This window comes from Pelophylax lessonae, assembly GCF_965119305.1.
Source record: "Pelophylax lessonae genome assembly, chromosome: 6".
NCBI classification, from domain to species: Eukaryota; Metazoa; Chordata; class Amphibia; order Anura; family Ranidae; genus Pelophylax; species Pelophylax lessonae.
In genome coordinates, this window is record NC_138773.1 from 285249677 (window position 1) to 285276877 (window position 27201).

The 27201-nt window shown below is 38.3% G+C and overlaps 1 protein-coding gene across 3 annotated transcripts in view; it reads left to right on the forward strand.

Annotated features, from left to right (window-relative positions):
* Nucleotides 1-27201, forward strand: part of ZEB2 (zinc finger E-box binding homeobox 2) — a 193073-nt gene that overhangs the window by 9807 nt on the left and 156065 nt on the right. For 2 of the 3 annotated variants that reach the window (XM_082262159.1, XM_082262158.1), the window contains one exon: nt 16749-16844. The exons of the other annotated variant lie outside the window; for it this stretch is intronic. In XM_082262159.1, the coding sequence (XP_082118285.1) occupies nt 16749-16844 (96 nt within the window). The remainder of the gene's footprint in view (nt 1-16748; nt 16845-27201) is intronic. 3 annotated transcript variants of the gene reach the window in all.

Consider the following 27201-nt stretch of genomic DNA (forward strand, 5'->3'; position numbering starts at 1 on the left):
CATACACACACACACAGTGACACAATCACACAGCAGCAACCCCCTTTGCACTGCTGCTGCTGCACCGTTAACTGAACCCCTGACACTGTGGTCCTGTGGATGCCTTAGGTACCATTTCACTTTCGTTCACATCAATGCTGACCTGAATGCCTTTCATATCTGATCCGCTGTGTCTCTCCCAGTAAACATCCCCTGAGGGATGAACAAAGAAAGGAACTCTTCTTCTCCTTAATCACAATTCAGCCCTTTCACCGCCGGCAGGGTACATTTGCATTCTGCAACAGAAAGCCAAGATGAAAAGAAAAAAAAAAAAAAGAGTGAGATGTTGGGGTAGGGGGGGAGCACAGGGTGTATGTAGTCTGAGTAAAATAACTTAGGTGTTTGTAGTTGTTTGTTAGGCTTCCCCTAGTTACAAGCCTTATATAGCATCCTTGGCCCTACTGACAGCCAGATAGTGTTACAACAGGGGACTATTCGTGGCCTTTGCTTTAGGACTTCAGGCAAAAAAGAAGTGTCACAGACAGATTAGTCAGGCCTGGTCAACCTGCGGTCTCCTAGATGCTGGGGGAGCTAGAGGTGCGAAGGTACTCTAACAGCCTCAGGGCATTCTGGGGCTTGTGGTTCCAAAACAACCGTAGTTCCCCATCTGTCTGGAAGGTGGGACATACCCTTAGAGTAAGCTAAAAATGTCAATATGAATAAATGATGATTATACTATTATTACACATGCTGGGAGTTGTAGTATCTCAAAAGTTGGGAGAAGCTGGGGACTACCACAAGCAAGATCAGGTGTGAATACACTTCAGCTGCAATAAAAACTAACCATTTCTTGAGTTCTTCTCATAATTTTTTATATTAATTTAAAATGTGTATTATTAGCGTAGTATTCTGGGACTTGTAGTTCTCTAGAAGTTGCGGCCTGCCTTGCAAGACTAATGTCAATAAAACCAGGCAAGCTGATTAGATAAAGAAAAAATTCACTTCATGCAACCATCTTAAATGGTGACCTGCACCCAGCACTAGGTGGCCTTCTGTCCTTGAAGAATGAAATAGAAGGCGCCATAACCTCTGATTTTCCACTGCTAAATACTCAGCAGTGGCAGCATCAATGTAAAAAAGTAAATGAGCTTCAACATATTTTTCTTGGCTGGCATGTTCGGCAGAAACTGTATTCTTCTTTTCTTTTTTTTTTTTTTTTTTTTTGCTTTTTTTCTTTTTTTTTTTTTTTTTTACTTTTACTTGTTTATTTACTTTACACACTAAAACCCAACACTGATTTTTCCTCTTGTCCTGCTGAAGACTTTTTACAATTATAACTGTGATTTCAGAGTAAGGTGCTTGTTTGTCAAGTGAAATGGTGTGAGATTTTATGTGGATAATGAGCAGGAAATATCTTTAATTCACTCATCTATGCAGTGTTTCAGATGAGTAACAAAAAAAAAAAAGGGCAACACAAGCCAGCCCCCCTCCCCAAAAATACACAGAAGCTCTGGATATATTTTTACTTTTAATGAGGGGTTTATTTTTAAAGGAATTCTAAGTGCAGAGGAGTATTTAAGCTTATAGCAGACGTAGCTGTCAGAATTTTCAGGTTTATTAAAAGAGTCTAAAATGTTGCCGTTAAGTTTGCGGGTGAAAGGGGCGTCAGGGGTCTTCCTGGCAAGTTCTTCTCACTTTACCTTGCACACAACTGTCTTTCCGAAGGCTTGGCAATAACAGATCAATTAGTGAGATGAAATTGCAACTTGAGATACGAATTGCACAGTTAATGGACGCAGTTTTCGAGTGACAATTTACTTTTTTTTGATGAGTGAGCTTCCACTGTAAAATGAAGAAAATAGAGATTTGTGTATAAATATGAAGTTATTTTTGCCTCAAGCCTAGTTGCCCAAACTGACCCCTGTTTTAAAATAAATTCCAAGGGCATTGCTGCTGTGATTCTGTTTCCAAGGCCAAAAACGTTGGCTTGGAGGACCTCCATGCACTATATATATATATATATATATATATATATATATCTAATAACAACTGAAAATTGGAAAGAGAAAAACACATTTTGTATTTTTTTATTTGATTGTTTTGTAACCTAAAAGTCCCCGAAAAATGTTGCAGCATATTAGGAAATAAGCTTAAAATGTAGGAAAAAGCTTGTTTTAATTATGTGGCTGATTAGTATTGAAAAGACAGGTACTAGCTGTGGAAATCTGAAGCAGATTGTTGTGTCGTTAAAAATTGTTGGAGTTAAAAGAATGGAAAAAAAAGGTGAAAAATAATAAAAGAATAAGCAAGATATCTTGATTATTTAACAATTATTTTGTTATTGGATCTCATTTTAAAGCAATTTTTGTTTCCTGTGTTTTTTTTCTATACACAGGTAGTTATGCTTATTGAGCATCTTTTGCATTCTTTAAAAAAAAAAAAAAAAAAAAAGAACGAGATGTTACAAGTTTTAAAGAAACATGTGACACAGATTTGTGATTCTGTTCCCAGACGGTCCAGGAACATTGGTACAAAAAGGGATTATCCCTACACCTTCAGCTCTCCCCCCCTCCTCCCTCTCTCTATCCCCATGACCCAAGCGATGGAGGATTTAGGCAGATTTACTTCAGTAAACACCTTTGGACACTTGGGGAGGAGGGGGTTCAGGATTCGGTTTGCAAAGGGAGCCTTTTGTTAAAGAGAGGTTTTACTGGGCAGCTGTGATATTAACCTACAGAGCAATGCTGGAAAAACTGCTTAACTCCTTGTGAATTAAGTACTTTCACTCAACAGATAAGATCTGCGTTTTATTGAGTTTTCTTTCAAGATCCCTAGACGTAATTGTTCCCAAAGAATTTACATGTTAAAAAAAAAAAAAAAAGAATCCCTGGTACAATGCTAGCCCATCTCTGTACCCCCTGTGTGATGAGAGGCCTGTGTGCTGGAGAGATCAGTGGGTATGTGGTCTGCCCAGCGGGGTAAGGCCAAAAAGAGAGCCCCCCCACCCAGAATCCCAAAACTTCACTCACTGGATGTCATCAGACTTGTCAGAATAACTCTCTCGTCTCTGCCGCCTGCAACAGAGATGTAACATGTTCTCGATGCAGGGCTGCTAAAGCTTGGGCAATTTACTGAACAGAGGAGACAGTCTCTTAATACTTCTCCAAACATATGTTTCACTTACCCAACGGGAGCTAGCAGAAGCAGAAAAAAAGTGGGCTATGCCTATCAGAGGCTTCAGATGTATGAAGCTATAAGTCATACATGCTTGAAGTTATATATAATGACTGTTGTAAGATAGTAACGATTATTAGTACTCTACAAAGTGAGAGGCATACAGGGGTTGTAACAATATTACACCAAATCGAAATGTTGGGTTTATATGAGCTTTGCATATCAGAGGCTTAGGATGTATAAAAGGTATAAGTCGTACATGCATGAAGTTATATATCATTATTGTTTTAGGATAGTAATGACTTTTTCTACTCTACAAAGTGAGAGGCATACAGGGATTGTAACAATTTTACACCAAATCCAAGAGTTGGGTTTATATGAGCTTTGCGTATCAGAGGCTTTGAATGTATAAAAGCTATAAGTCATACATGCATGAAGTTATATATGATGACTTTTGTAAGATAGTGACGACTATTACTACTCTACAAGGTGAGAGGCATACAGGGGTTATAACAATTTTACTCCAAATCCAAGTGTTGGGTTTATATGAGCTTTGCGTATCAGAGGCTTTGAATGTATAAAAACTATAAGTTATACATGCATAAAATTATATATAATGACTGTTGTAAGATAGTGACGACTATTACTACTCTACAAGGTGAGAGGCATACAGGGGTTGTAACAATATTACACCAAATATAAGTGTTGGGTTTATATGAGCTTTGCGTATCAGAGGCATTGAATGTATAAAAGCTATAAGTTATACATGCATAAAATTATATATGATGACTGTTGTAAGATAGTGACGACTATTACTACTCTACAAGGTGAGAGGCATACAGGGGTTGTAACAATTTTACACCAAATCCAAGTGTTGGGTTTATATGAGCTTTGCGTATCAGAGGCTTCAAATCTATAAAAGATATAAATTATACATGCATAAAATGATATATGATGACTGTTATAAGATAGTGACGACTATTACTACTCTACAAGGTGAGAGGCATACAGGAGTTGTAACAATATTACACCAAATATAAGTGTTGGGTTTATATGAGCTTTGCGTATCAGAGGCTTTGAATGTATAAAAGCTATAAGTCATACATGCATGAAGTTATATATGATGACTGATTTAGGATAGTAATGACTTTTTCTACTCTAAAAAGTGGGAGAGGCTGTAACAATATTACACCAAAACCAAGTGTTGAGTGCATAAGGACTATGCCTATCAGAGGCATTCCATATATACAAGCTATAGGTCATATATGCATAAACTAAATATATGATTACTGTTGTGAGACAGTAACAACTTTTTCTAGTGTACAAAGTAAGGGACATAAAGGGGCTGTAAGAATATTACACCAAGCCCAAGTGTTGAGTATTGCATGTCTGTTAGGCTTGTTTGGCTAGAGTTTTCATTTTGCTTTTGATGATAATTTTGATTATTCATAATTATAGTTAATATTACCTTGACCCTAGATCAAACTCAAATGCACAGAACACCATAGAAACCTGCAGTTTAGAATGATACGTATGTATCTAAAATGAAAACGAACATGAAATGTTATCACGTTTTAATTTTATAATTATACGTATTGTTCTAAACTATCTCCAGTCAGTTCCTGTGATGTCCAATGCATCTGGGTTTGGCATAAGGTCAAAGTGTTATTAACTAAAAAAATGAACGACCGATAATATCACCTTTGTGTGAAAAGCAAAACGAAAGCTCTAGCAAAACAAGCCTAACATACATACAATACTCTCACACGTGTAAAGCCAACGCTCTTACGAATTTTTGAGATTCAAAAACATCGTAAGTCGGTATTATAATCTGGCCGCAGTTAAGCCTTATTTTTTTCCCCCCAGTTTACAAATATAGCTACCATTATATAATTAGACCTTCAATTAGAATGTCTTTTCAGAATTGGCAGGCCTTCTTGTATCTCAGGGTTCGGTAACCTAGAATAACAGCCCGTTTTCAGTGAATACGGAAAAGATATTCCTCTGCTCTCAGGTGCACTTATCGTACAATTATCCACCTTTAAACTTCTGCACGCCCCCCCAGTTTTTCGAACACATTGGCATCTGCGTACAGCTGTTGATTTGGAGCGTCTCCACATACAGGTGTTGCTTTGGGTTTAAAGACAATTCCCTTGTCGAGTTTGGAACGCCAAGTGTCACTGTGGGAGCAGTTAGCTAGGTGCGAACATGCAGTCTATGAGATGTGACAGGATTCAAGGTGTCTGTTATGTCGTTACACCTTGTACGCAGACAGTTCCCCTTTGTCACAGCCTCCCGGTGATTTGACAGCGCGGCTGCAGATCAACTTCCCTGGTAGGTGATACAGCAGTTTTCAAAGAGAGCTTTACATGCGGAGCCCCCTTCCTAAAATCCACTGTGACAGAGACTCGGCACAGTGATTATGAAATGTCAGAGTGCATCTCGGGGTTTGGTGCTTGATATACGAAGCTCCAGGGCCTTGCGATGGATAGGGTTAATTTGGAAGGTATTTAAGATGACCCCTTACCCATTTTTACATAGCGTCAATGTATTACGCAGCACAAAACGGTGAATGGTTTGCATCAGGGTGGCTCACGGTCTAATGTTTCAACACACTCTTACGGACGTACATGTCTAGAGGACAGTTTAGGCCACGGCCAGTAAAATTCCAGGATGCCTTTCGGTTGTGGGAACCAGAGTTCCTGGGCAAACCCCTGCAAATTCATGGAGAGCATGCACACACACAGATGGGATTCAGGTTGTAGCTGAACTCAGGATATCAGTGCTGCAAGGACCTTTTCTGACTTTCCTGAAACATTCTCAATAACAACTAAAAACTCCGTTATTTCTACCAGTGGGATATCTCATACTGACACCTTTTACAAACCTTATGCAAACAACTGTTAGGTTATGATAAGCATACACAGGAAGATGTTTTTTTTGCCTAGTAGGAAATCCACGGACCGATCAGTTTGAAGGCACCATGCTATAGTTTAACCCTGACAGCTTTTAGAAGTTCTCATCACATGGTTTTAGACTTTAAAAGTCTATTTTTTATTATTTTTCACTTGCCTGCAGAGAGACAGAATCGATCGAGCAGTTTCGGCAACCGCCTATAAGTGTCATAGTCTCAGTGGCCTATTGATGGTCAACTGCTATGCGATTTGTGGAACCGAAGCCAAGGTCTCATGTGTGATAGTCATGTAGAACCTTTGTTAAAGAACTAACAGTAACATTTTAGTTGTAATAGTTTTGCAGGAAACTAGTGCACGGAACAAGAATTGTTTAGGTCTGAACTAGACCATGCAGCCATTACAGCACCCGTTGCTTCTTCTTATTATTATTATAGACATTTATATAGTCTCGACATGTTATGCAGCACTGTACATATTGTAAGTCACATCAGTCCCTGCACTCAAGGAGCTTACAATCTAAGGTCCCTCTCTCAAATGCATACAATATAGACAGGAACCAATTACCCTACCAGCATGTCTTTGGAGTGTAAGAGGAAACTAGAGTACCTAGAGGGAACCCATGCAAGCACAGGGAGAACATGCACACTCCATGCAGGTAGTGTTTTGGTTGACATTCAAATCAAGTACTGCAAGGCCAGAGTCTATGGCTTTAAATGTTCCTGGTCATAAGGATTCATGGTTGATCTGTTTGCCAATGATCGGCTTCAGGCTCTAGAATGCACAAAATTTGTATGTTATTCCAAACCGAATTTCTTCATTCTGAATTTTTTGTTAATTACTTTTACCCATACATGCACAGATTATTGTAAGAGGCTGTTGAGGTACTCCACATTTAGTATCAGGATGCTCATTTTTACTTTAATTTAAATAAGCATTGCATCAAATTTGTACATCTCTTGTGATGATCTTGCAGTGTGGAGTGTTGTAATGAGAATGCAGGAGTGTCAGAGGTGCTTGCTTATGCCCACAGTTGAATTTTATCCCCTTTTTACAAAAGTAAAGCTCTTACTAGTTCTTAACTAGGGGTAGTTCAACTTCAGCAGAATTAAACAAAAATGGACATGGCTTCATGTCTGCAAATTGGTTAACAGATCTACAAAAACTTCTCATTGCCACACAACTGGGACTTTTTCCCTCCAAATTTCTCCCTACCTCCCTCCAAATGTGGCTAGTGTTTTATGTCATATAGCTGGGGAAGGGGGTCATATCCCTCCTTATGTTAAGTCTGCTACACAACTTGATTTCTCTCGTTTAGCCTACTGGCCAAACAACGTGGATGGAGGAATCTCCATTACTGTTTATTGCAGGAATTTGAGCCATCTATGGCACCGTACAATCCCTCTCCAGCCTTCTTTAAAATTTACCAACTGCATAATCCATTCAATCCATTCAATTTACACCCATTCAGGTAAGCCGTCCTTGCATAATTTCTGCTAAATCTAAAGGAGATTGCACCATTGGATCGTAATGTGTATGGCCAGATTTTTTTGTCCAAGAGTTGATGACATCACTGCCTTAATCAGCCAGAAATGTCCCCGTTGATAAGATTTGCCAATGAAGCAAACAAATGAAAAAGGGAAACATATTACCTCATTCCTCCCCTAGAATCCAAGACTTTATTAGCCATGCTATTTAATGTGCCCTTATACAAGTTAGATCAGATGTAATAGTGATTCCTGGGCGCCAGCATTGTAAGTCCCAGGGTGGCACAGGCACCGTGCAAGCTGGCAATGACTGTCTGGTTGGCAGAAAAGCCATCTGTCAAATCATCCAATAATGAAGTGTTATGTTATTCGTATGAACAATCAGGCATAAAGCATTGCTTCTGAAATAAAAATAAAACTCAAATTAAACTGCATTTATTTAAGAAAATAGTTGATCAGGCAGTGGGTGCCTGTTTATTGATGTGGAACTTTACATGCAGTTTGTGTGTGTGTGTGTGTGTGCGATATGTGTCTTCATTGACCTACTCATAGTAAGTGCAGCACAAGTAGGCTGATTTAATTACATAGCTAACAGCAATGTTGTGAACTAATTCAAGGCAACCAATCAGAAATCAGCAGTAAAAAAGCTTGGAGCGGGTAGATCGATGGAAGCTGATTTCTGTTTTTTGTTTTAATGCGTTCCTACACACAGCTGCTCTTTATACTTTGGCCTTATTCCAAAAGACTTCTAAATCCTAAGTGCTAACTAAGTGCAACCAATCAGAATTTACTCTGTTGAAGTCAAACCAGCAAATAATGGATTCTGATTGGTCGCTGTTAATCTTGACATGACTATTACCAATTGTTAGTCTTTATTGAATAAGGCCAGAAGTTAATAAATAACTAAATTCCCAAAAACGGAGCCCACTTGGGTTTGTCATAATAGGCTTTCAACTTGTAGGACCAAAAGGCTTCATTTTTTTTTACAGCAGCTTGTAAAATTAACTGCTGGATTGCTTCGGCATCTGTACTCACCCATAGTAGATTCAATAGCATAAATTGCCCAAGAGGCTCTACAGCATCTGGAATATATTAAGGATTAAATATAACTTCTTCAGAGGTGAGAGTGCAGGTCAAAGAGGAGACTGCCCTCATTGCCCTTGATTAACAATATCCAAACAGATTTTGGAATTTATTTGCCTGGCAGTATTCCTCTAACACACCCTTATTTTTGATCAACTGGGTGACTTCCAATCTATCTTCCCCAACCTATAATGCCCACAGATATAAGATGAATTTGATCCATTCTGTCCAGTTGGTAATTATATTATGTTTGTAGGTTCTCCTTAACCTCTTCAGACATCCCCTAGCTTGGAGATGAGTTAGATGGACCTAAGATGAATTTCTGTTCTTCGCCTTCCCTCTTTTGTAGGAATACCCATGCACTCTCGGACGATCCAAATATGTTTCTAGATGGATTTTTTTCCAGAAAGATCTTTTGGAATTTGGATTGTGTCTACGTGTTTCACAACTGACACCTAAATAACCTGTAGGAACCTATTACAAATTATCTTCCTTTAGACAGAATTCACAAAAGCAAATAATTTTTTGTGTTGCTGCATGGAGTGCCTAGCAGATAGCGAGATGAGCTACGCTGCACAACTAAGGAGCTTTGGTCATAGATAACCACACAGGAAGAGAGGTATAAGATACTAGAATCTTCTAGAGAAAAGGGAAATACTCAGGTTACATCATGTGGTGAAAGGTGCGGTCATTTCGTAACAATGTCACGAAGATTTAGAAACAGGAAAAGAAAGGTCAGGATTTATTAGATATAACTTTGAATAAAAGTGCTGATGTAATAAATTCATTGCAGGCTTAGGTCAGTAGACTTTATCAAACAATTCAAACATTTAATTAATCAGTGCTACAAAGGGTAACTAGAATGCCATAGGCCGGCCAAACATGTCACACAGATACGATTACCTTTATTAATGGCTTGGTACTAGTATCCGGTTTAGCACTAGGAGGGGAAAGGGAAGAACAAATATGGCTCCGTGACAACAAGGTAGCTCTCGACTTAATAGGAGGATATACAAAACGGACTCTTAGATATGGTTTACTTTTTCCAGCAATGCGCATACGCCGGAATCTGGGGGTTATTTATTAAATGGATTCATAGGGACAATTTACTAAAACTGTTGCACACAGAATTTAGTGCAGATGTGCATAGCAACGAATCAGCTTCTAACTTCAGCTTGTTAAATTAGTCTCCATTCACACTACCACGACTTGTCAGCCTGACAAGTCGCGGCCCATCGCGGTCCATGCAGTGCTACAGGACCTGTTCTAATAGGAGCGACACAAGTCGCTTCGACTTAGAAAAGGGGTCCTGTACTACTTCGTGGCGACTTCGGAGCGACTTGCATAGACATTCATTATATGAAGTCCATGCAAGTCACGTGCAAGTCGCGGCGAAGTTGCGGTGCATGCGACTTCACAGGCCGCCCCCAAAGTCGTGCCGCTTCAGTGTGAATGTGGTCTTAAACTTTGACAATAAAACTTAGAAGCTGATTGGATACTATGTACAGCTGCACCAGATTCTGTGTGCACCAGTTTTAGTAAATCTCCTCCATATTAAATTATTATTTTTTTTTTTTCTTTTAAAACCCAGTTGGGTTAAAAGGATGTGTTTCTTTAGTAACAAATTTCCTTTAATGCTTACCTGCCTGCCATTTTAAACGTTGAAATCTAGTCCTGCCTCAAAGCAGGCATTGCACCTTTGTTATCTGGAAACCCCTTATTATGGCAAATTTGTTATTATTTGTTTAATATTACCAGGGGCCTAACTTCTGGGCTACGTGTTGACCAACTGCCATCAGATTGTCCAAAGTGATCACTCTAGGAGCCAGGTGTTGGACAGTATGCAAGCAGTTTGGCAGGGCTTAGACCAGATATCAGGGAAGTCAAGTCCTTTTTAAGAAGTGAAACTAAATCAGAGGGGCACAATGAACATGGTTTTCTGTATGTTATTAGCAGACATTGTTGGTCAAAAAACATATAATGTGAATAAAAGAGAGTAGTAGCTGTCAGTAGCAGCCAGTCATTTATCAAAATACATTAAAAAAAAAAAAAAGCAAACAAGAATTCTGATTGGTCGAAATGATTAATAACTGTAATTTTGTGCTCATTTCCTTCGCTCCAGTTCTGAATCATTCTTCTTGTGGTACACGCTGAATTACAGAATGTTTTCATTTGAAAAGTTCAGATTGGATGCTGGGTTCTTTTTAAGGATATCATTCCCTAAATTACCTTAACGCTTCAGCCAATGAGTATTAGAGGCACTCTTTTGTTTAAAAAAAAAAAATACAATTCCCTCATTCAGCAATTGTAGAGTTAACCAAATTTATGTTCCAAAAAACACAAGAACACTTTGAGGGGTATTTACTAAAAATCTGGTGCAGCTGTGCATAGTAGCCAATCAGCTTCTAATTTCAGCCTGTTCAATTAAGCTTTGACAATAAAACCTGGAAGCTGATTGGTTTCTATGCAGAGCTGAGCCAGATTTTGCAAGCTCCAGTTTTAGTAAATCTCCTCCTCTATTATTATTATTATACAGGATTTATATAGTGCCAACAGTTTGCTATAAGTCAAAGGTAATGCTTAGCAGAGCTTACCGTTTAAACCTGTGAACCTCAGATGGTTAAATAAATAAATGACCGGAAGCTGTGATCTTTTTTTTTTTTTTTTTGCACATAAGAAGTGATAAAGCAGAATGGCCGCGTGTCAACTCAGGGTTGCACATTGGTTGATAATATTTTAGCATTAAAAAGAGGAAATAAAGTTTCAAAGCAAGCAGCCAGCAGTACGAGGTGTGCAGTTTAACACTTGCACATTGAATAAGGTTGAGGTAGCCATGGCTTGTGAGTTTAGACCCCAGTTGATATGTGTCAGTAAATCCTTTGATAGGTAAACTGAGGTTAGAATGTTTCAGGGACTGTCAAACTGTAACACTGAACAAAAACCTCCACTGGGACCAGGGTGAGAAACGAACTCCATGGCTTTTTCTGTCCCTGGTCCAGAATTAATTTCCCACTACCTCAGCTCATTAGCATCTCCGTTTACAGTTACACACTTAAGAACAAAAAATTGCAATGTGCCATTCTTCACATCTGCAGTTTTTTTTTTTTTCAACTGACTTAAAGCAATTAATAATGTATTTCTGAAAGTTGTTTGAGTTTGTATGATATTTGTGCTTTTAGGTATTACAGTTGATGTTCAATATGCAGTGTTCCCTTCCCATTGATCTTATAATCTAGTGTTTGGACAGAGGGACTTGCTCAAGGTAACAAAGAACTGGTTTTAGGATCTACCTTTGAGCACAAAATATTTCATACATTTTTTTGTATGGTCAAACATCTAATTTTGACTTTGTACGCTGCTACAGCACCAAATTTTAAAGGGTTATCTGCTATGATATCAAATAACTTTTTAACCCTGTACAACTATTTTTATTTTAGTAGTCCTATTTTTTTTCTTGTCAATAATCATCCAATACATTTCGTAGTTGGCCTTGGTATTAACGCAAAGGTATTTTTCCAGGGTTGACATGTTTCATCTGTGAGGCTTTAACCAATTCTCTTTTGAAACGTATTGGGTAACTAAAAAAAAAAAAACATTAGAAGAAAAAAAAATGTTAAAATAGAGTAGTCCCTTGTAATTAAACCAATTAGGCTGCTACTTTTAATGCCTGCTCTGTTTTTCTTATAACGGCAGTTTTGCTTCAGCAGTTACACTAATTCTGACAGCTGTAATTTCAAGAGGATGGGAAACAGTGAACAAGATGTAGATCAGTGATATTACACGTAAAAGCCCCCTGTCTCTTTAACCTTGTTGGTTTTCGTCTCTCAGAGGTTACCTTTTCCCGATGGTGCAAAATCGACTTGACATAACTGTTCATCAGTTTCTGGGTATTCCCTGGAGGTATTTCCATCAGATCAGCCCAGTCAAGCTTCAAGTTGAAATTGGCAGCCCAGAAACTGACAGGGTAGAGACTAGGAGAGAGACAGCTGAAATGTAGGCAATAAACTGACAAAATCAGAGTGTAAGGGAGACCATGTAACTCTCTGAGTGCAAGGAAAGTATCAACTGGAAGGTTTCAACTCTCACAAGCTCTGATTGGCCTTTAATATGTTGTCGGCTTCAGTTACAAGTTCAACGACTATAACTGACACGGGATGTCTAGACTTGGGTGAAAAATTGTTGGTTGACTTTTTTCAGCTGTCTCTTTAAGTGAAATCAGAATTATTTTTTCTACCCTTCCTCAAAAGTTTGGCCAAATTTTAAGACCCTCCCACATTTTTGCTGTGCATGGCAGCCTGCCCCATATCAAGATGGACGCAGTTTCGAAATATTTATTGCTTTGCCTGGATTTACTGGGACTTGTCTTTTAAAGATTGCTTCAACTTTTTGCAGCATTATTATCAAACCTTTGCTAAGGCCTGTTAATCTTTCTAAAGGTGGTGGTGGTGGGGGTGTTCTTTCTCAGTCAGAAAAGGAAAACAAAAAGCTCCATAGAGTTAATTAAACCAGAATAAAATAAACATTTCTTTGAATAGTTAGTCGGTTTACATTATTGTTTGTTCAACGATATCCTGAAGCTCGCTCCTGAGCAGAGGGCGAAAAAAAACGACTTCTGGGTTTTTGTTTTTTTTCACTTTCTCTTAAAGGCAGCAAAAGCATTTTTTGTTTTAAGAAAATAGGGAGGGAATAATAAAAAGTAAAAAAAAATAGGGATTTGGTTATCACTTTTACAAGAGTTTAACAATATTTCCTCAAAAACGTTATTGCCTCATACCAAAAATGTTAAAGCACTTTTTAGCATTAGGTTGATTATTAAGTCTGTGTTACTTCTTCGGCAGACATAAGCTTTGCTTTCAAACAGTTTTTTTAGCCCTGTGTGTGTGTGACAGGCATTGGCTGATGTTGATACCCATTCGACAGGCCCTGTTGAGTTTAAATGGTGTGACGGCCCATTTTTGTTAAGCTTTGAACAAAGGCATAGAGATGGCATGCTGGCACCATCCGAGTGCACATGGGCTTGACACCCTCCTCCCCGATCTAATGCTCCGTGTTTGCCTTGATATTAAAAAACTTTAGGTCGGAACAATGAGTCTTCATAGGCCAAGCGCAAACTTATTCCAGAGTCTTAAGATAGCAAGAACAGAAATTGGAACATCACTCTGATTTCCATACAACAAACAATAAAACAATAACTTCTGATACCTAGGTTGCTACTTGCCTTCGAGCTGTTATCTATTTTAAAAAACGGGGGATTGGATTTTTTTTTTCCTTATGAAAAAAAGTCTTATTAGGAGGAAAGATTTATTTTTTTCTTTGATCATTTGTTAGAAGTGATTATTGCTACAGTGGATTTGCCTATAAGCTTCTCCGGAAAGGTTAGCTCTATTTCCAAGCGTTGAGAATTGCTTCGACTTTTAAATTGACAAGTATAATTCAAAACTGCATTTGGTGGATAAGATGGGATGATTTACAAATAAATGCAAACACATGGATCAGCCGATGCATGGCTATAGGATGTAAAGATCATTATGGAAGTTGACACAATGGTGCTTTAGCATAATTATTTTACTGATCTGAGCAGATTGTCTTTTCTTTTCAGGCATTGTTTCTCCTATGCAGATAAACTTGCCCAATTTAAATCTAAGACCCACAGCGCAGTAACATTTGACTTGTTTGATGGGTACAACTGTTTAATGCCACCCATTCTTTATTGCACAAGTCAGACAGTTACAGAGCTGAAGATGCTTGCATGTCTAAGGGCGCTTGGTTGTATGGTCGGGTATCATCAAGCCAGAGGATCTTGGCATAACAATCTCCCAGCAAATAATTTTTCTCCTCTTGGGATAAATGTGGTGATATTAGGTTGTACGGATAAAAGATGTAGCAATGCACTTTTATATACATATATTTTCCTAAAGAATTATCATTTGGAAGTTGGGTATTCGGACCTTAATTTCAGATCTATGAAGCACCTTAAATGCAACCTCCTTTCCACCTTGGTTGGCCAAGCTTGGTGTGACATCTAGGAGGATTGTGGTTAACATTAGTTATCCTGTTTGGGCCAAGTAAGGGTTAAACATATGTTAGATTCTAAGCACTTGCAAGAGTCAAAGTAGCTCATTGTTGGACACAGAAAATGATTTCAACTTGCTCTCCTACTTCTTTCTGGAGAAGGTCCTTCCATCAGCTGCACGGTATAAGATAGGTTAGGCCAAGCTGAGGATCAGAATCAAATAAGGCCTTGTGGAGTAGTGCTCCCAAAGAAAACTGCCAGCTCTATTGCCGCACGTTGTTTTTAGTAGACCAAGGAAAAAAAAACAGGGTTAGTGAATTTGTGTATACAGCGAGTCAGTCACGTTCATGAAAAAATGCCCCCAAACCCATCTAAATAACCAAAGTAAGTTCTGAGGTTTTCAAAAACTGGTAAAGTTTGGCCATTTTTTTGCCATAATTTCCTAGGCCAACATAGATATAGCTCGGGCGCACAGGAACATTATGATCAAAGTACTTTATCCCACAGCAGCCAATCATCTTTTAAGGATCAGACTGTTCTAAATTGACCACTAAAGTCTGATTGGTTACTGTATATTACTGTCCTTTTCATGGCATTGCGCTTTCCACTCATGAATAAATACATGTGGGATTTTAATCGCTTGTTCGAAGGTGATTAACCCCTCATTGACAACTGCTACAATTGAAAACATTATATGGCAAATCAAGCAGTCGACAACAGGGGGTTAAATCCATCATTTACCAGCAATTAAATGTGTAGCCTCAGCCACAAGCTGCACACTGGTTCTTTCTAAACTTTTAACATTCTCATAAGAAAAGGTTTGCTCTTTACATCGTTTTTATCAAATGGACTAATATTAACAGACCTGTGCTCTCCAGGATCTGAAAACCAAAGTCAGAATGAGCCTCATGTATCCATTTCCTCTTTTCTTTCTTATTGTTTCCTAAACCAAATCTCGTGACACTGTTATAATTATTTGTCGGTAGCTCCCCCCCCCCTTCCAAAGAAGCGCAAAAGCTGGACCCCTTTCACTGTATTAACCTACAGACCCCATTAGCAGAGGAGGGCTGCAAAGACAGATGTTCATCTTTTAGAGTTAACATAAAACAGCACTGGTCCATCCTCCCCTCCCTGCAGACTTCTGAAATCTTTCACTTAAGTTGCATTCTGCATGTGATCAAATAGTAATGATGTTTCTAATGGCCATGATGTATAGGAGATATTGCAAATGTCTTATTTAAGCAGTGTAGATCTGGCCAATGTTACAAGACAGGAACTGACATTGGAACCTTGCTCAGAACGGAACATTTTGTACTGTGCTAGTTGAAAAAGATAAAGGTTCTTTAGAAAATTGTTGTGAAAAAAAAATATATAAATATATATATATTTTTATTTTTTTTTTTGTCGAATGGTGTAAGAGTATCTGGCTGAATATTATCTTTAATATTATCTTTAAATATATATATATATATATATATATATATATATGTATGTATATATATATATATATATATGTATATATATATATGAAATGCTTTTGAAATTGTATGCATAAAACAGCCTCTTGCTACACATTTCAAATTGTAATCCAGCACAAGACAATCTGATCTGCCTAAAGGATCAAATGATACCTTAGGCATCGATGCCAAACCTTTTTGCAATTTTTTTTATTATTTTTTAACCGATAATGTCTGTTCAAGGGAATTGTTTGAGAAGCTAAGCCAATCATTACCTTTAGAACAGATTAAGTTCCTACTGGTATAAATTTTCCAGAGCACTGGGAAGTTTCTTTTACTCATTCTAACGATTAACGCCATGTTGGAATGGGTCATCATAAAAATATTATCAGCACCATTCATTTTTCAAAACTTTGCTCATCATGAGTTAAAAAAAAAAATCATTGTATGAGCAGCATTGAGTGCCTTGTACAATGTCAGTTGCCTGTATCTGTCACAAGTCATGATGCCTTCAATTAAAGTTCTATTCAGTACAGTGAGAATTAACTAGTTGATAGTTCTGTGTGTGCATGTGTCTGTTTGAATAGCATGCCATTTCATCTGTTTAAATCACCTCTTGTTTTTTTCCCTTGCTTGAAAAAAGGAGGACTTACATTAGACATTGACACAGATGTGCAGGACCTACCCCTTCTCCCAGAACGACTGCCACATATTTGTAAGAGGACAGACTCACAGAATAGTAGGTCCTTTTCCCAGTGTACCCTTGTTTTAATTTTTTTTTTTTTTTATGCACAGTCGCCTCCTGTTATGACAATTCCTTTTAAATGTTTGCGTTGGTTATCATAACTGTTATAAATCTTTTTGTAATTAGAGCTATGAGATTGACGTCCCTGAGGAAGCATTAATTGTTTTATCTTGTCAGTATCTGTCTTCCAATCTATAAATAAGCACTGATTTTTTTTTTTTTCTTTTTACACATCATTCCGAAAGAAGCAGTGTTTTTTTTTTTTTCTTTCTTAATTTCAAGGCAAGAAGACTATTTAAGTCTGCTAGTAGTGATGATGTTTCTCTATGGAACTTACATGCAAGCTGTGAGATCATTACATGCAATAACTCACAGGCAGGGTAGGCCCATAGCAGAGCATTCAAGTGCATGGGCCCCATATGTTGGTAATAATTCCTTCGGTTTTCAGTCTTCTCTACAGAATTTTAGCTCATATTTCAGATATCATTTCTCGATTTTGCACGCAAATCAAAGTAATGAGAACCATTTTTGTTTAATATATCTTTTGTTAAAGTTTTGTAAGTACGTCACAATCCCAAATAATTCTAAGTTTATTTACAACCATAATAAAGAAAAAAAAAAGATTAAAAAATGGTAGGGGTTAAAATAGAGAGGGTGGGAAGACACCTAAATAACTAAAAAAGTAAAACAATATAGTTACCTTGTTCACTGCGCAACATGACCAAAGTATAACTTCAAGATATTCACGACTCCTGAAATCTAAGCTCTATCAATTTACATTCGCTAATTTTGAAACATTTTAACTATTTTTGTCATTTTTTAAAAAAAAAAGTATTTTTAAGGTCGTTGTTGAAATCTCTTACTATTTCCCAAATACCGCAAAAAGGGGCTGACATGAACTCAAAGATTAAAATTGATGTAGGCTGAGTCCTGAGCCATTTTTCAGATCAGGCAGTTCATTGTGAGATACATGCACCCTGGAAGTTTACAAAATCAATCAATTTGTAAACAGATGATCTCATTTATACCTAATCTTTTTTTTTTTTTAACAATTATGAAATTACAATAATAAAAAAAAAAAAGCACAGTTACTGTATTTGTGTGCTGTTCAACAATCAACACACGGGGAAACAAAACAATTCCATGGAAAAAAAATCATCATTCATCTACATTATAATTGCTTCTTTTCCACATCTACGGGGCGGTTAATTAAAATTGTGATTAAATGTGGTCTCGCTGCCTAAGATGTCTTGCCCAAAACAGGTGGTACAGAATTTAAAAGTAAAAAAAATGTAATTAGCATTGGAAATTGAGAAATTGCCTGTAAGAATCAGTGTTAATTTCAGTCAGTGATGAGGTAATTTATAAATGAATTCAGCAGAGGATGTAGAAATAAATGCACAACTGCCACCCTGCCCCTCCTCGGTGTTCCCAGCATGCAGGTGAAAATGTTTGCAAAATATTGAGGTAATTTGAAAATAATTTCCAAGGTTCTGGATTTTTCTTTTTTGGCCTGTATCTGACTAACTAGAATCTTAAATCGTACAGTCAGCTGGCGGGTGGTTTACTATGACTTATCAGACATTAAAAAAACAGTTGAGAGTGCACTGACCAAGGGCAAAGCCCAGTAATCTATAGTGACCAATCAAAAATGAGGTTGCTGTATTCGTATGGTTAAATGATTGCTATAGGATACTGTACTTTGAACATAATTACTTAACTTTGTATTAAACAATATTGACCAGGCCTCATTCATTAATATGTGTGTGTTGCCAGTAACGGCCATACAGATTTACCATTCCATACCTTCAGCATAGGTGACCAAATAGACATAGATAATCCAGACATTTCTTACAGAGAGATTGGTAAATGAGGCCTACTTGTAGTTGAGGTCGCATTTTTTTAAAGAGCCATATAGGAAAATGGTCAGTGTTGCAACAGAAGCCGTTCATTAGTTAATTTTTGTCCACTATAATGTCTGATCTTCTACTAGACAGATTTGATATATCTATAGCAGTGATGGCGAACCTTGGCACCCCAGATGTTTGGGAACTACATTTCCCATTATGCTCAACTACACTGCAGAGTGCAGGAGCACCATGGGAAATGTAGTTCCAAAACATCTGGGGTGCCAAGGTTTGCCATCACTGATCTATAGGATTGTTAAGTAAATCAATGCTAAAGGTAAAAAACAAAGTACAGTAATCCATTGGAGCCAATTGCACTGCAGGTCTTCAAATACTAAAATCGGGTCTCGAGAACATGCATTTTGATTTGTTTCTTTAGCTTATTGTATTTTTTATCTAATGATATTCATGCATTTTTTCCTTGTAATATAGGTTAGCCTTTTTGTGTTTTGAAGGTCCTGTCTTTTTAAATGGCTATTTTTTTATTATTTTGTTGGCTGTGGATATCATCTACGAATCAGCTTTCTTGCTCCCATGTGTTTACATGTGTTTGTTCCATTTTACATCTGTTTGGTTAGCACAAATTATGTATGACTTATTCTTGTTCTCCATGAGTTATTTTTCCACCACCTTCATGACCAGTCTAGAGAATGTTTGCGTGACATCATTGTCTGACATCACTATATCACTGTGTCATGTTGTTAATATGAACCTAAACAGTTTTTCAAGCTCTTAACTTTTAAAATCAAGTTGAGTCATCTGAGTTGTTGAGTTTATTAACACTGTTTGTATTCTGCTGCAGTTCTTCTCGTATTCATTTCATAGTCCACCCCTAGAAAGATTTTGGTGTTGGTCGTGTGATGAAGCTAACTATTTTTATTCAATATAAGCCACAACCTATCACTTGTTATCTGTTGTACGTTGTACATATTGCTATTTCGTTTTCTATCATTTTGCCATATGTTTTCTTGTAGAGCTTTGTCTGGTAAAAATAATTTCATAAAGGCCATTAGAAGACTGGCTGACCAAAGTGGGGAGCCCGTGAGAGATCTCACGAGGTCAGTATTGCAGGTGGCAGATACCCCAAAGGTCAACAGCTAGGTCATCTGTATTTGTCCTTGATATTCATGCAAGGAACTGCAACAAGCATCAGTTTTGCTAGAAAATAAATATCCTAATTTAGTATTAACACTTGGAGAAATCCTTAGATATTGGCAAGTTCATGGCCCTTGTGGACCCAGTTATACAGCAACAAGCTAGATAGAGTGTAAAGAAGGTGAAGATTTGAGCTTTGTAGCTACTGTCTTCTAGGAGAATTCAGTTATGGCTTGTGTGACTTAGAACCTAAAATAATCCTATACTGGGTTCTATAATAGAATATTTAGGATAGGGTTTTTCAACCAGAGTTCCATGGAACCATAGAGTTCCTCCAGTGGTTCCTAGGGGTTCCTTGAGCAATGAGCAATTTCTACCTTTTAGATAAGTCCCCACTGACACCATTGATCTTTTTAGCTTCTGTGGGGGGGGGGGGTATTCTTCCCAATGACCACATTGTAGGGAGCATTCTTCCCACTGACTATCACACTGATGTATGATGAGTTGTAGATACAGTGTTTTTCTAAGCAGAGGTTTCCTGAGACTGGAAAGAGTATTTTAAGGGTTCCTCTGGTTGAGAAAGGCTATTTTAAGGTGATGTAGCCATATTAGCGCACTTGCAACAATACAAAGTACTGTCTGTGATACTAAATTATTTTTCACTAACAGTTACATTTTCAGGAAAAGCTTTCAGGGGTCTGTACCCTTCTTCTCTTAAGACCAAAAGAAGGCATAGGCCCTGGAAAGCTTGTCTTGTGTGAGTCCCCGTTCACACTGGGGCGACCTGTGAGGCGACCTGGTAGCCTCACAGGTCGCCGTTGGTCGCCTTCCATAGAGAAGCTGCGGACCCGTTCTAATAGGAGCGACACAAGTCGCTCCGACTTAGAAAAAGGGTCCGGAGCTTCTTTGGGGCGACCCGGAGCGACCGTCATAGACTTCAATGTTATGAAGTCCGTGCCGGCCGCTCCAAGGTCGCGGCGCGCTGCTCGCACCGCGACCTCGGAGGTCGCCCCAGGAAGTCAGATCGCCCCAGTGTGAACGGGGCCTAAATGTAACTGTTATTGCAAATTTTAAAAAATGCTCACGGACATTACTCGATTGTGATAATGGAATGGTAAACACTTCGGGCCTCATGTACAATGTGAAAGCTTTAGGAAAAGAAAATGGAGGTGTCCGTATGATGAAATCCCATCCCAGCTGTCATTGTTTATTGTTGGGTAAAATGCAACGCAATATCAATTAGGTCACTTCGGCCTCCACTTCTATTCTGATTTTCTCTAGTGCTTTCAAACCAGTCCACACCAAACTCCGCAACCTGCAAGATACCTTTCAAAAATTCCTTGTGACCTTATGTTTGTGAGGTCTTAGCTATCCATTCTTGCTGTTTATCGGCTGTGGTGTATTAGTAACAGAGATGTTTACTTAAGAAGAAGAAAGTTTGTTTTATTGGTGAACAACAGGTTGCAACATCTATGATTGTGGTTAGGGATTAATAGCTAGATACTTATGGAAAGCCAGAGAAAGCTAGTCATTCTTGGAAGGGGGGAGGGGCCTCCACAATACATGATTCTTCTGAGAATCCATAACATTGGCGGTTATCAGTTTAACTTACATATAGAGGTTACATGAAGGAAGAGCAACACTATCTATGATTCAAAAAGTGACCCAAGAGACAGCCTTCCAGTTTGAAAACAATCCCCAACATCTGGGAAATGCGCTGTTTGTTTATGCGTACATAATGCTGGTTTGTCCGCCTGGGAACGGAGGCAAATGGGAAAAGTATGCATGGATTTCACAGGTAAAAGGATTACGTGGGCACATAATTGATCCATTTGGAGGAAAAAAATGACTGCTCTGAAGATGCCTAAGCTTTGGAGATAGAGTTTATGAAATAGGCATCTGTAAATTCAAAGGAATCAATATGTCAATTTTATTAAAGCATGAGACCAGCTGGACATTAAAAGAACATTTTTTTTTTAAATTGCAGCTGCACTTACAGCTGCATTGCATAGCTCATTACAAAGGCTTAGATTTGTGTTAAAATGTGCAGTCTTTGTTCTCATCGAACATTGCTTGTACATCTGTGACTACCAAAAGCAAAGGGTAGAATTTACAGAAAAAAAAATCAGCAGCATTAGTATATGATTGGAAATGTGATGTACCAATGTCGTGTAATCATGCTTGCCTTTCATTAAGCTAGAACTACGTCCATGTTTGACAGATGTAAAGGTATGACACTTTGTCCCATGCTTCCCGTATTTAGGCGAATCCTTTAATTTCCATTACTGGTAGGAATCCATTCATCTCTTTCTGTTGATATACCCATTGGTGGCATCAAATAACGGGAATGCCATTTTGTCCAATGTGGGCTGCAACTGAAAGTAAATATATTTTTTTCCCTTCAAGGCGTCATATCAGAGAACAAGAAAAGCTCTATCATATCCGCCCCTCTCTCTGAATGTGTATTTGAAAAAAATAAAAAGGAGAAGTTTTGATGTTGGTACTTTAATGTCCAAAGTAAACCAGTTGATCTTGTGGGCATGTTGGTAGCCATGTTGTTTCCTGATATGTTCATCAAGCTTGTTAGTAGCTGATGTAATTCAAAGCATATGAACAAACCCTATCGTAGCCACCTACAAGGCGCGACATTTAATTTATATATCTACATATATCTATATATATATCTATATATAAATATATATATATATAAATATATATATATATCAAGTTATTTGGTAATTGAAATAATATGGAAATTTCCAGCTGCAGGAAAGTATACACCATCTAGTAAAGTTGTAGGCCGTATCTTTGATACAAAATGTTCATATACATACAAACACACACACATATATATATATATATATATATATATATATATATATATATATATATATATATATATATATTTATGTATATATATATATATGTGTGTGTGCGTGTCAAATAACTTGATTATATTCTTTCAACCAGAAGAAAATTCAATGGCCTAGTACCAATCATACGGCACACATACATAGCCGTAAAAGACTGGAACAGATATCCAAGTCTTTCGGGTTACTAAGTGACTGTATGCATGTGCTGGACAAACAGTTTTCCAGATCAATGTGTTTTGGAAGAATTTTGATGGCTTTCTCATCATATTAGGACAATGTATGCAGATTAACAACAACATGCAACTGTTGAATACCTGCACAAAGATCATTTGCTAAAATCTTGCAATTTTTGTGTCCAGTTAACAATGAAAAGAGAAAATCTTTACCCTCTAAATCAGTCTTGCTCAACCTTTTTACCTTAGATGAACTTTGCAATCATTTTTAGGTCTCAGGGAACCCTTGCTAAAATAAATTCATTAGTGGCCAGTGGGAAAAATGCTCCCCTTACAGATGCCACATGGTGCTGCCTCTGGAACTACGTAGGCCTCATTACATGGATGGTCAATCAGCCACAGCTCAAAGATCCACTAGCAACCTCTGTAGGAACCCTGGGATCCCTGGGTTTCATCCTGGTTGAGAATGGCCTCTATAAAAGATAGGTATATTGCTTTTAGAAAAAGATTTTATATCTGATTAGCCCCTTAATCACGGTTTCTTCCCATCATACACAGTTATTCAAACACTCTTTCTTACCTTGCCAAAAGATTTCTTACATCCTAAAAATGTCTTCGGTTTAACAATCAGTCTTTAAAATAAGACTACTAAACGTACCTATTGCATTTTTAATTTGCAAATGCTTTGACTTCTTCTGTATACTCATTCAAAAAAAACAAGAGGAGCACGACTCTAAATGCTCTACTGCCTCGTCCAAGTCGTTGAACCTCTGTTTAAGGAAGATGTAGTGGTTGGCAAAAGTTGTGGGAACTTTAGACATTCCTGTTTTGAAGTGATCCCTCCTGATTTAGGGGAACTATAGACAGTCTCCAGTGGTTAGCGAAAGGGCAGAATCTGAAAACCACAGGAATGAACAATGCCGTTTTGGGCACATCCACCAGGGTGCTGGGTTTCCCAGTACAAACACCAATAACAGAAAAGTTTAAACCTCCCCTTAGACAGTGTGGTCAGGGCTGCATTTAGAAGAGACGCTGCCTTAGGAAACTTGTGTCAGGACTCCCTAAATTAGCAATGGTATGCCCCCAGAGCTTGACTACCATATACTTGCTCCTCTATTTTATTATTTTTTTACTTAGAAAACTCTTGTAGAAAAATGTTGATAATCATAATGGATTTTCACAAATCCCACGTTAAACTTTGCCCTTACTCGACTGCCCGTGAGTGCAGTTGCTCCATACAAGACGGGATTAACGTCCAGTTATAATTGTAATGACGGTGCTGACTGTTTTACTGCCGTGTTTAAGCTAAGTTCTCCTCCGCTGTTGTTGATATTTTTGCTTGCTGTGTGGCTCTTGCTGAGTGACATCAGCTGTCACGCTAAGCAGGTGTTCCTGTGTAAACTAACGGACCCTGTTTGTGTTCCGCCATGCTCGCTCCTGCTCACCCAGAAGGGCAGAGTGATTAAGGATCTGATACATTTTTTGAAAGGAAACGGATGGGTGCCCTAGCAGAACATAATTACACCACTCTCCCATCGCGGATCAGCGCTGCAGAGCGGAGTCGAAGAACAGCAGAAATTAATAATATATAATAGCGTCCTTTTTGTCATTTATAAATGAAATGAAGGGAGAGAGCGGATTCTGCTGATACGCGTTTTCCTCTTTCTGAAAAGATAAAGTAGAGTTGGGAATTTTCACTTTCCGTCCAGACTTTTTATTTGCTAAAAGAAAGAGTTCATAATGAAATTGGTGAAAGTTTTCAAGTTTTCACCTAAGAGTAACAAGAGCAGACCAGGATGAAGATATGCAGCTCATGTATTAGGCTTTCTTTAAACTGCTTGGTACAATGATATGTTAGCAATCTAGGGCTCCTGCCTATAAAAGAGATTTTTTTCCCCTGCATTTGCTACAGTCAAAACTAATACACGTGTGGTGGGGTTGACGCTGGAAAGCTTGGAGCCTCCTGCTGTAGCGGAGTTACATACCAGCATGTATTGACAGCATGTAGTTTTTTTTTTCAAAGCAGCAGAGGCACATCTGTATGTCTCGAAAGTATTTAAAGCACAAAGGTTACAGCCACACCGGCGATTGTTAGATGCTTGCATACCTTCAAACTTTCTGAGATGAGAAAAAAGAAAACCTTTTTAGAACAAAGCATGTAGGCAAAAGGCATAACCTTACCATACTCATAGTTAAGTGGACCTCAAAGAACTAATATGCAATAACAAAAATGACTGATTAAACCCACTATGTTTCCTTTATACTGGGTTTTCAAAATAATAAATGCAATAATTTAGAGCAGTGGTCTCCAAGCTGCGGCCCTGGGGCCAGATGTGGCCCTTTTCTTGCTTTTATCTGCCCCTTGGAGCACTATTTCATTCTCTGAGACCAATGAAGGGCACAATTCCTCTCAATGACACCAACGATGGAGCACAATTCCTACTAATTACATCAATGATGGGGCACAGTTCCTCACAATGACACCAACAATGTGGCCCAATGACACCAATGATGGGGAACAATTCCTCCCAAGGACACCAGTGATGGGGCACAATTCCTCCTAATGACACCAACAATGGGGCACAACTCCTACCAATTACATCAACAATGGGGAACAAATCCTCCTAACGACACCAGCAATGGGGCCAAAAGACACCAATGATGGGGCACAATTCCTCCCAAGGACACCAGTGATGGGGCACAATTCCTCCTAATGACACCAACAATGGGGCATAACTCCTACCAATTACTTCAACGATGGGGCACAAATCCTTCTAACGACACCAGCAATGGGGCCAAAAGACACCAATGATGGGGCACAATTCCTCCTAATGACACCAGTGATGGGGCACAATTCCTCCTCATAACACCAATGATGGGGCACAATACCTACCAATTACTTCAAAGATGGGGCACAGTTCCTCCTAGTGACACCAACAATGGGGCTCAATGACACCAAAGATGGGGCAAAATTCCTCCCAATGACACCATTGATGGGGCACAATTCCTCTCAATGACACCAATGATGAGGAATTGTTTACTCCCACTAATGCTGGGAAATTTTGTACTACTGATAGCCACAGTCCTGCCCCCCTAAAGTGTGAAGGACAGTAAACTGGCCCTTTGTTTAGAAAGTTTAGAGACCCCTGGTTTAGAGGCTATATATGGGCAGTTTAGTGTACTATATAATACTTTTGGTGGTTAAATAGTACACTTAATTAAAATATGTTTATACATCAGACCAATATGATGGAGCAGGAAAGAACCAAGGAGGGATTCTTAAAAGAAATAGTCCTTCTAAATGAGGGACAGTTGTTGTCTATGCACGTGCTTTGCATTTGTGTTCCCTTACCATTTGGGTGCACTTGCCTTGAATCATTTTATAGATGATTAAAATGTATGTCTAGACATTTTTGTGTTGTTTTGGATAGGATGGGAAAGAATAAGAGGCCCTGTTTCATTTATACTGCTACCTAGGGCTCCAATAAAGAGGTTTTCTCAAGATAAATTGTCCCATCAAATGAGGAACCTTTGGCATCTACAAGCTTTTTTTTGCATTTGTGTTCCTTCACCAATTGGGTGCACTTGCCTCCAATCACTTTAGAGATGATTAAAGTATATGTTCAGCCATTTTTTGTTGTTTTGGATATAATGTTAAAGGAAAAGAGCCCTTGTTTTACTGCTACCAAGGGTCCAGTTAAAGAGATTTTACCTCATTTACTGTCCCGGTGACAACAGTTTTTCCAGGCAGGTGATAAAGGATAACCTCCAGCTGCGCTACACAGAGACATTATTTGAATGAAAGCTGCATATAAAAAATATTGAAAATGGCTTTTGAAATTAAACTAACATGTTAAAGCTTGTATGAAATGTTATCAATAGGGCTACATACCACGTGCAAACTCAACACATAAACAGCCAGGTGACCATTGTGTATAGGCCCCAAGACTGGTAATACATAGGCAGATCTGAAATCAAGAAATGCGGTCAATGGTCCATTCAGCAAGTGGTTGAATCCCATGATCAGCTCAGTATCCTTACCTGCATACATTCATCCGCATACCAACAAACACATGGAAAGCCAAGAACAAGAATGTTGTATCAGATCCTCAGATACGGTGGTTGTATTTGTTTTCATTTTTAGGCCTTTTTTTCCTTTATTTTCACCTGGAGATTTAGCCAGTACCACACCTGAAGTTTTAAGCTGACAACGCTCTCTCATCATATTGTATCTATAGAGAGGTAGCATTTGAACCCTAAGGCTTGATGTACACATAGCCTATTATGAGTGCTGGCCGCAGGA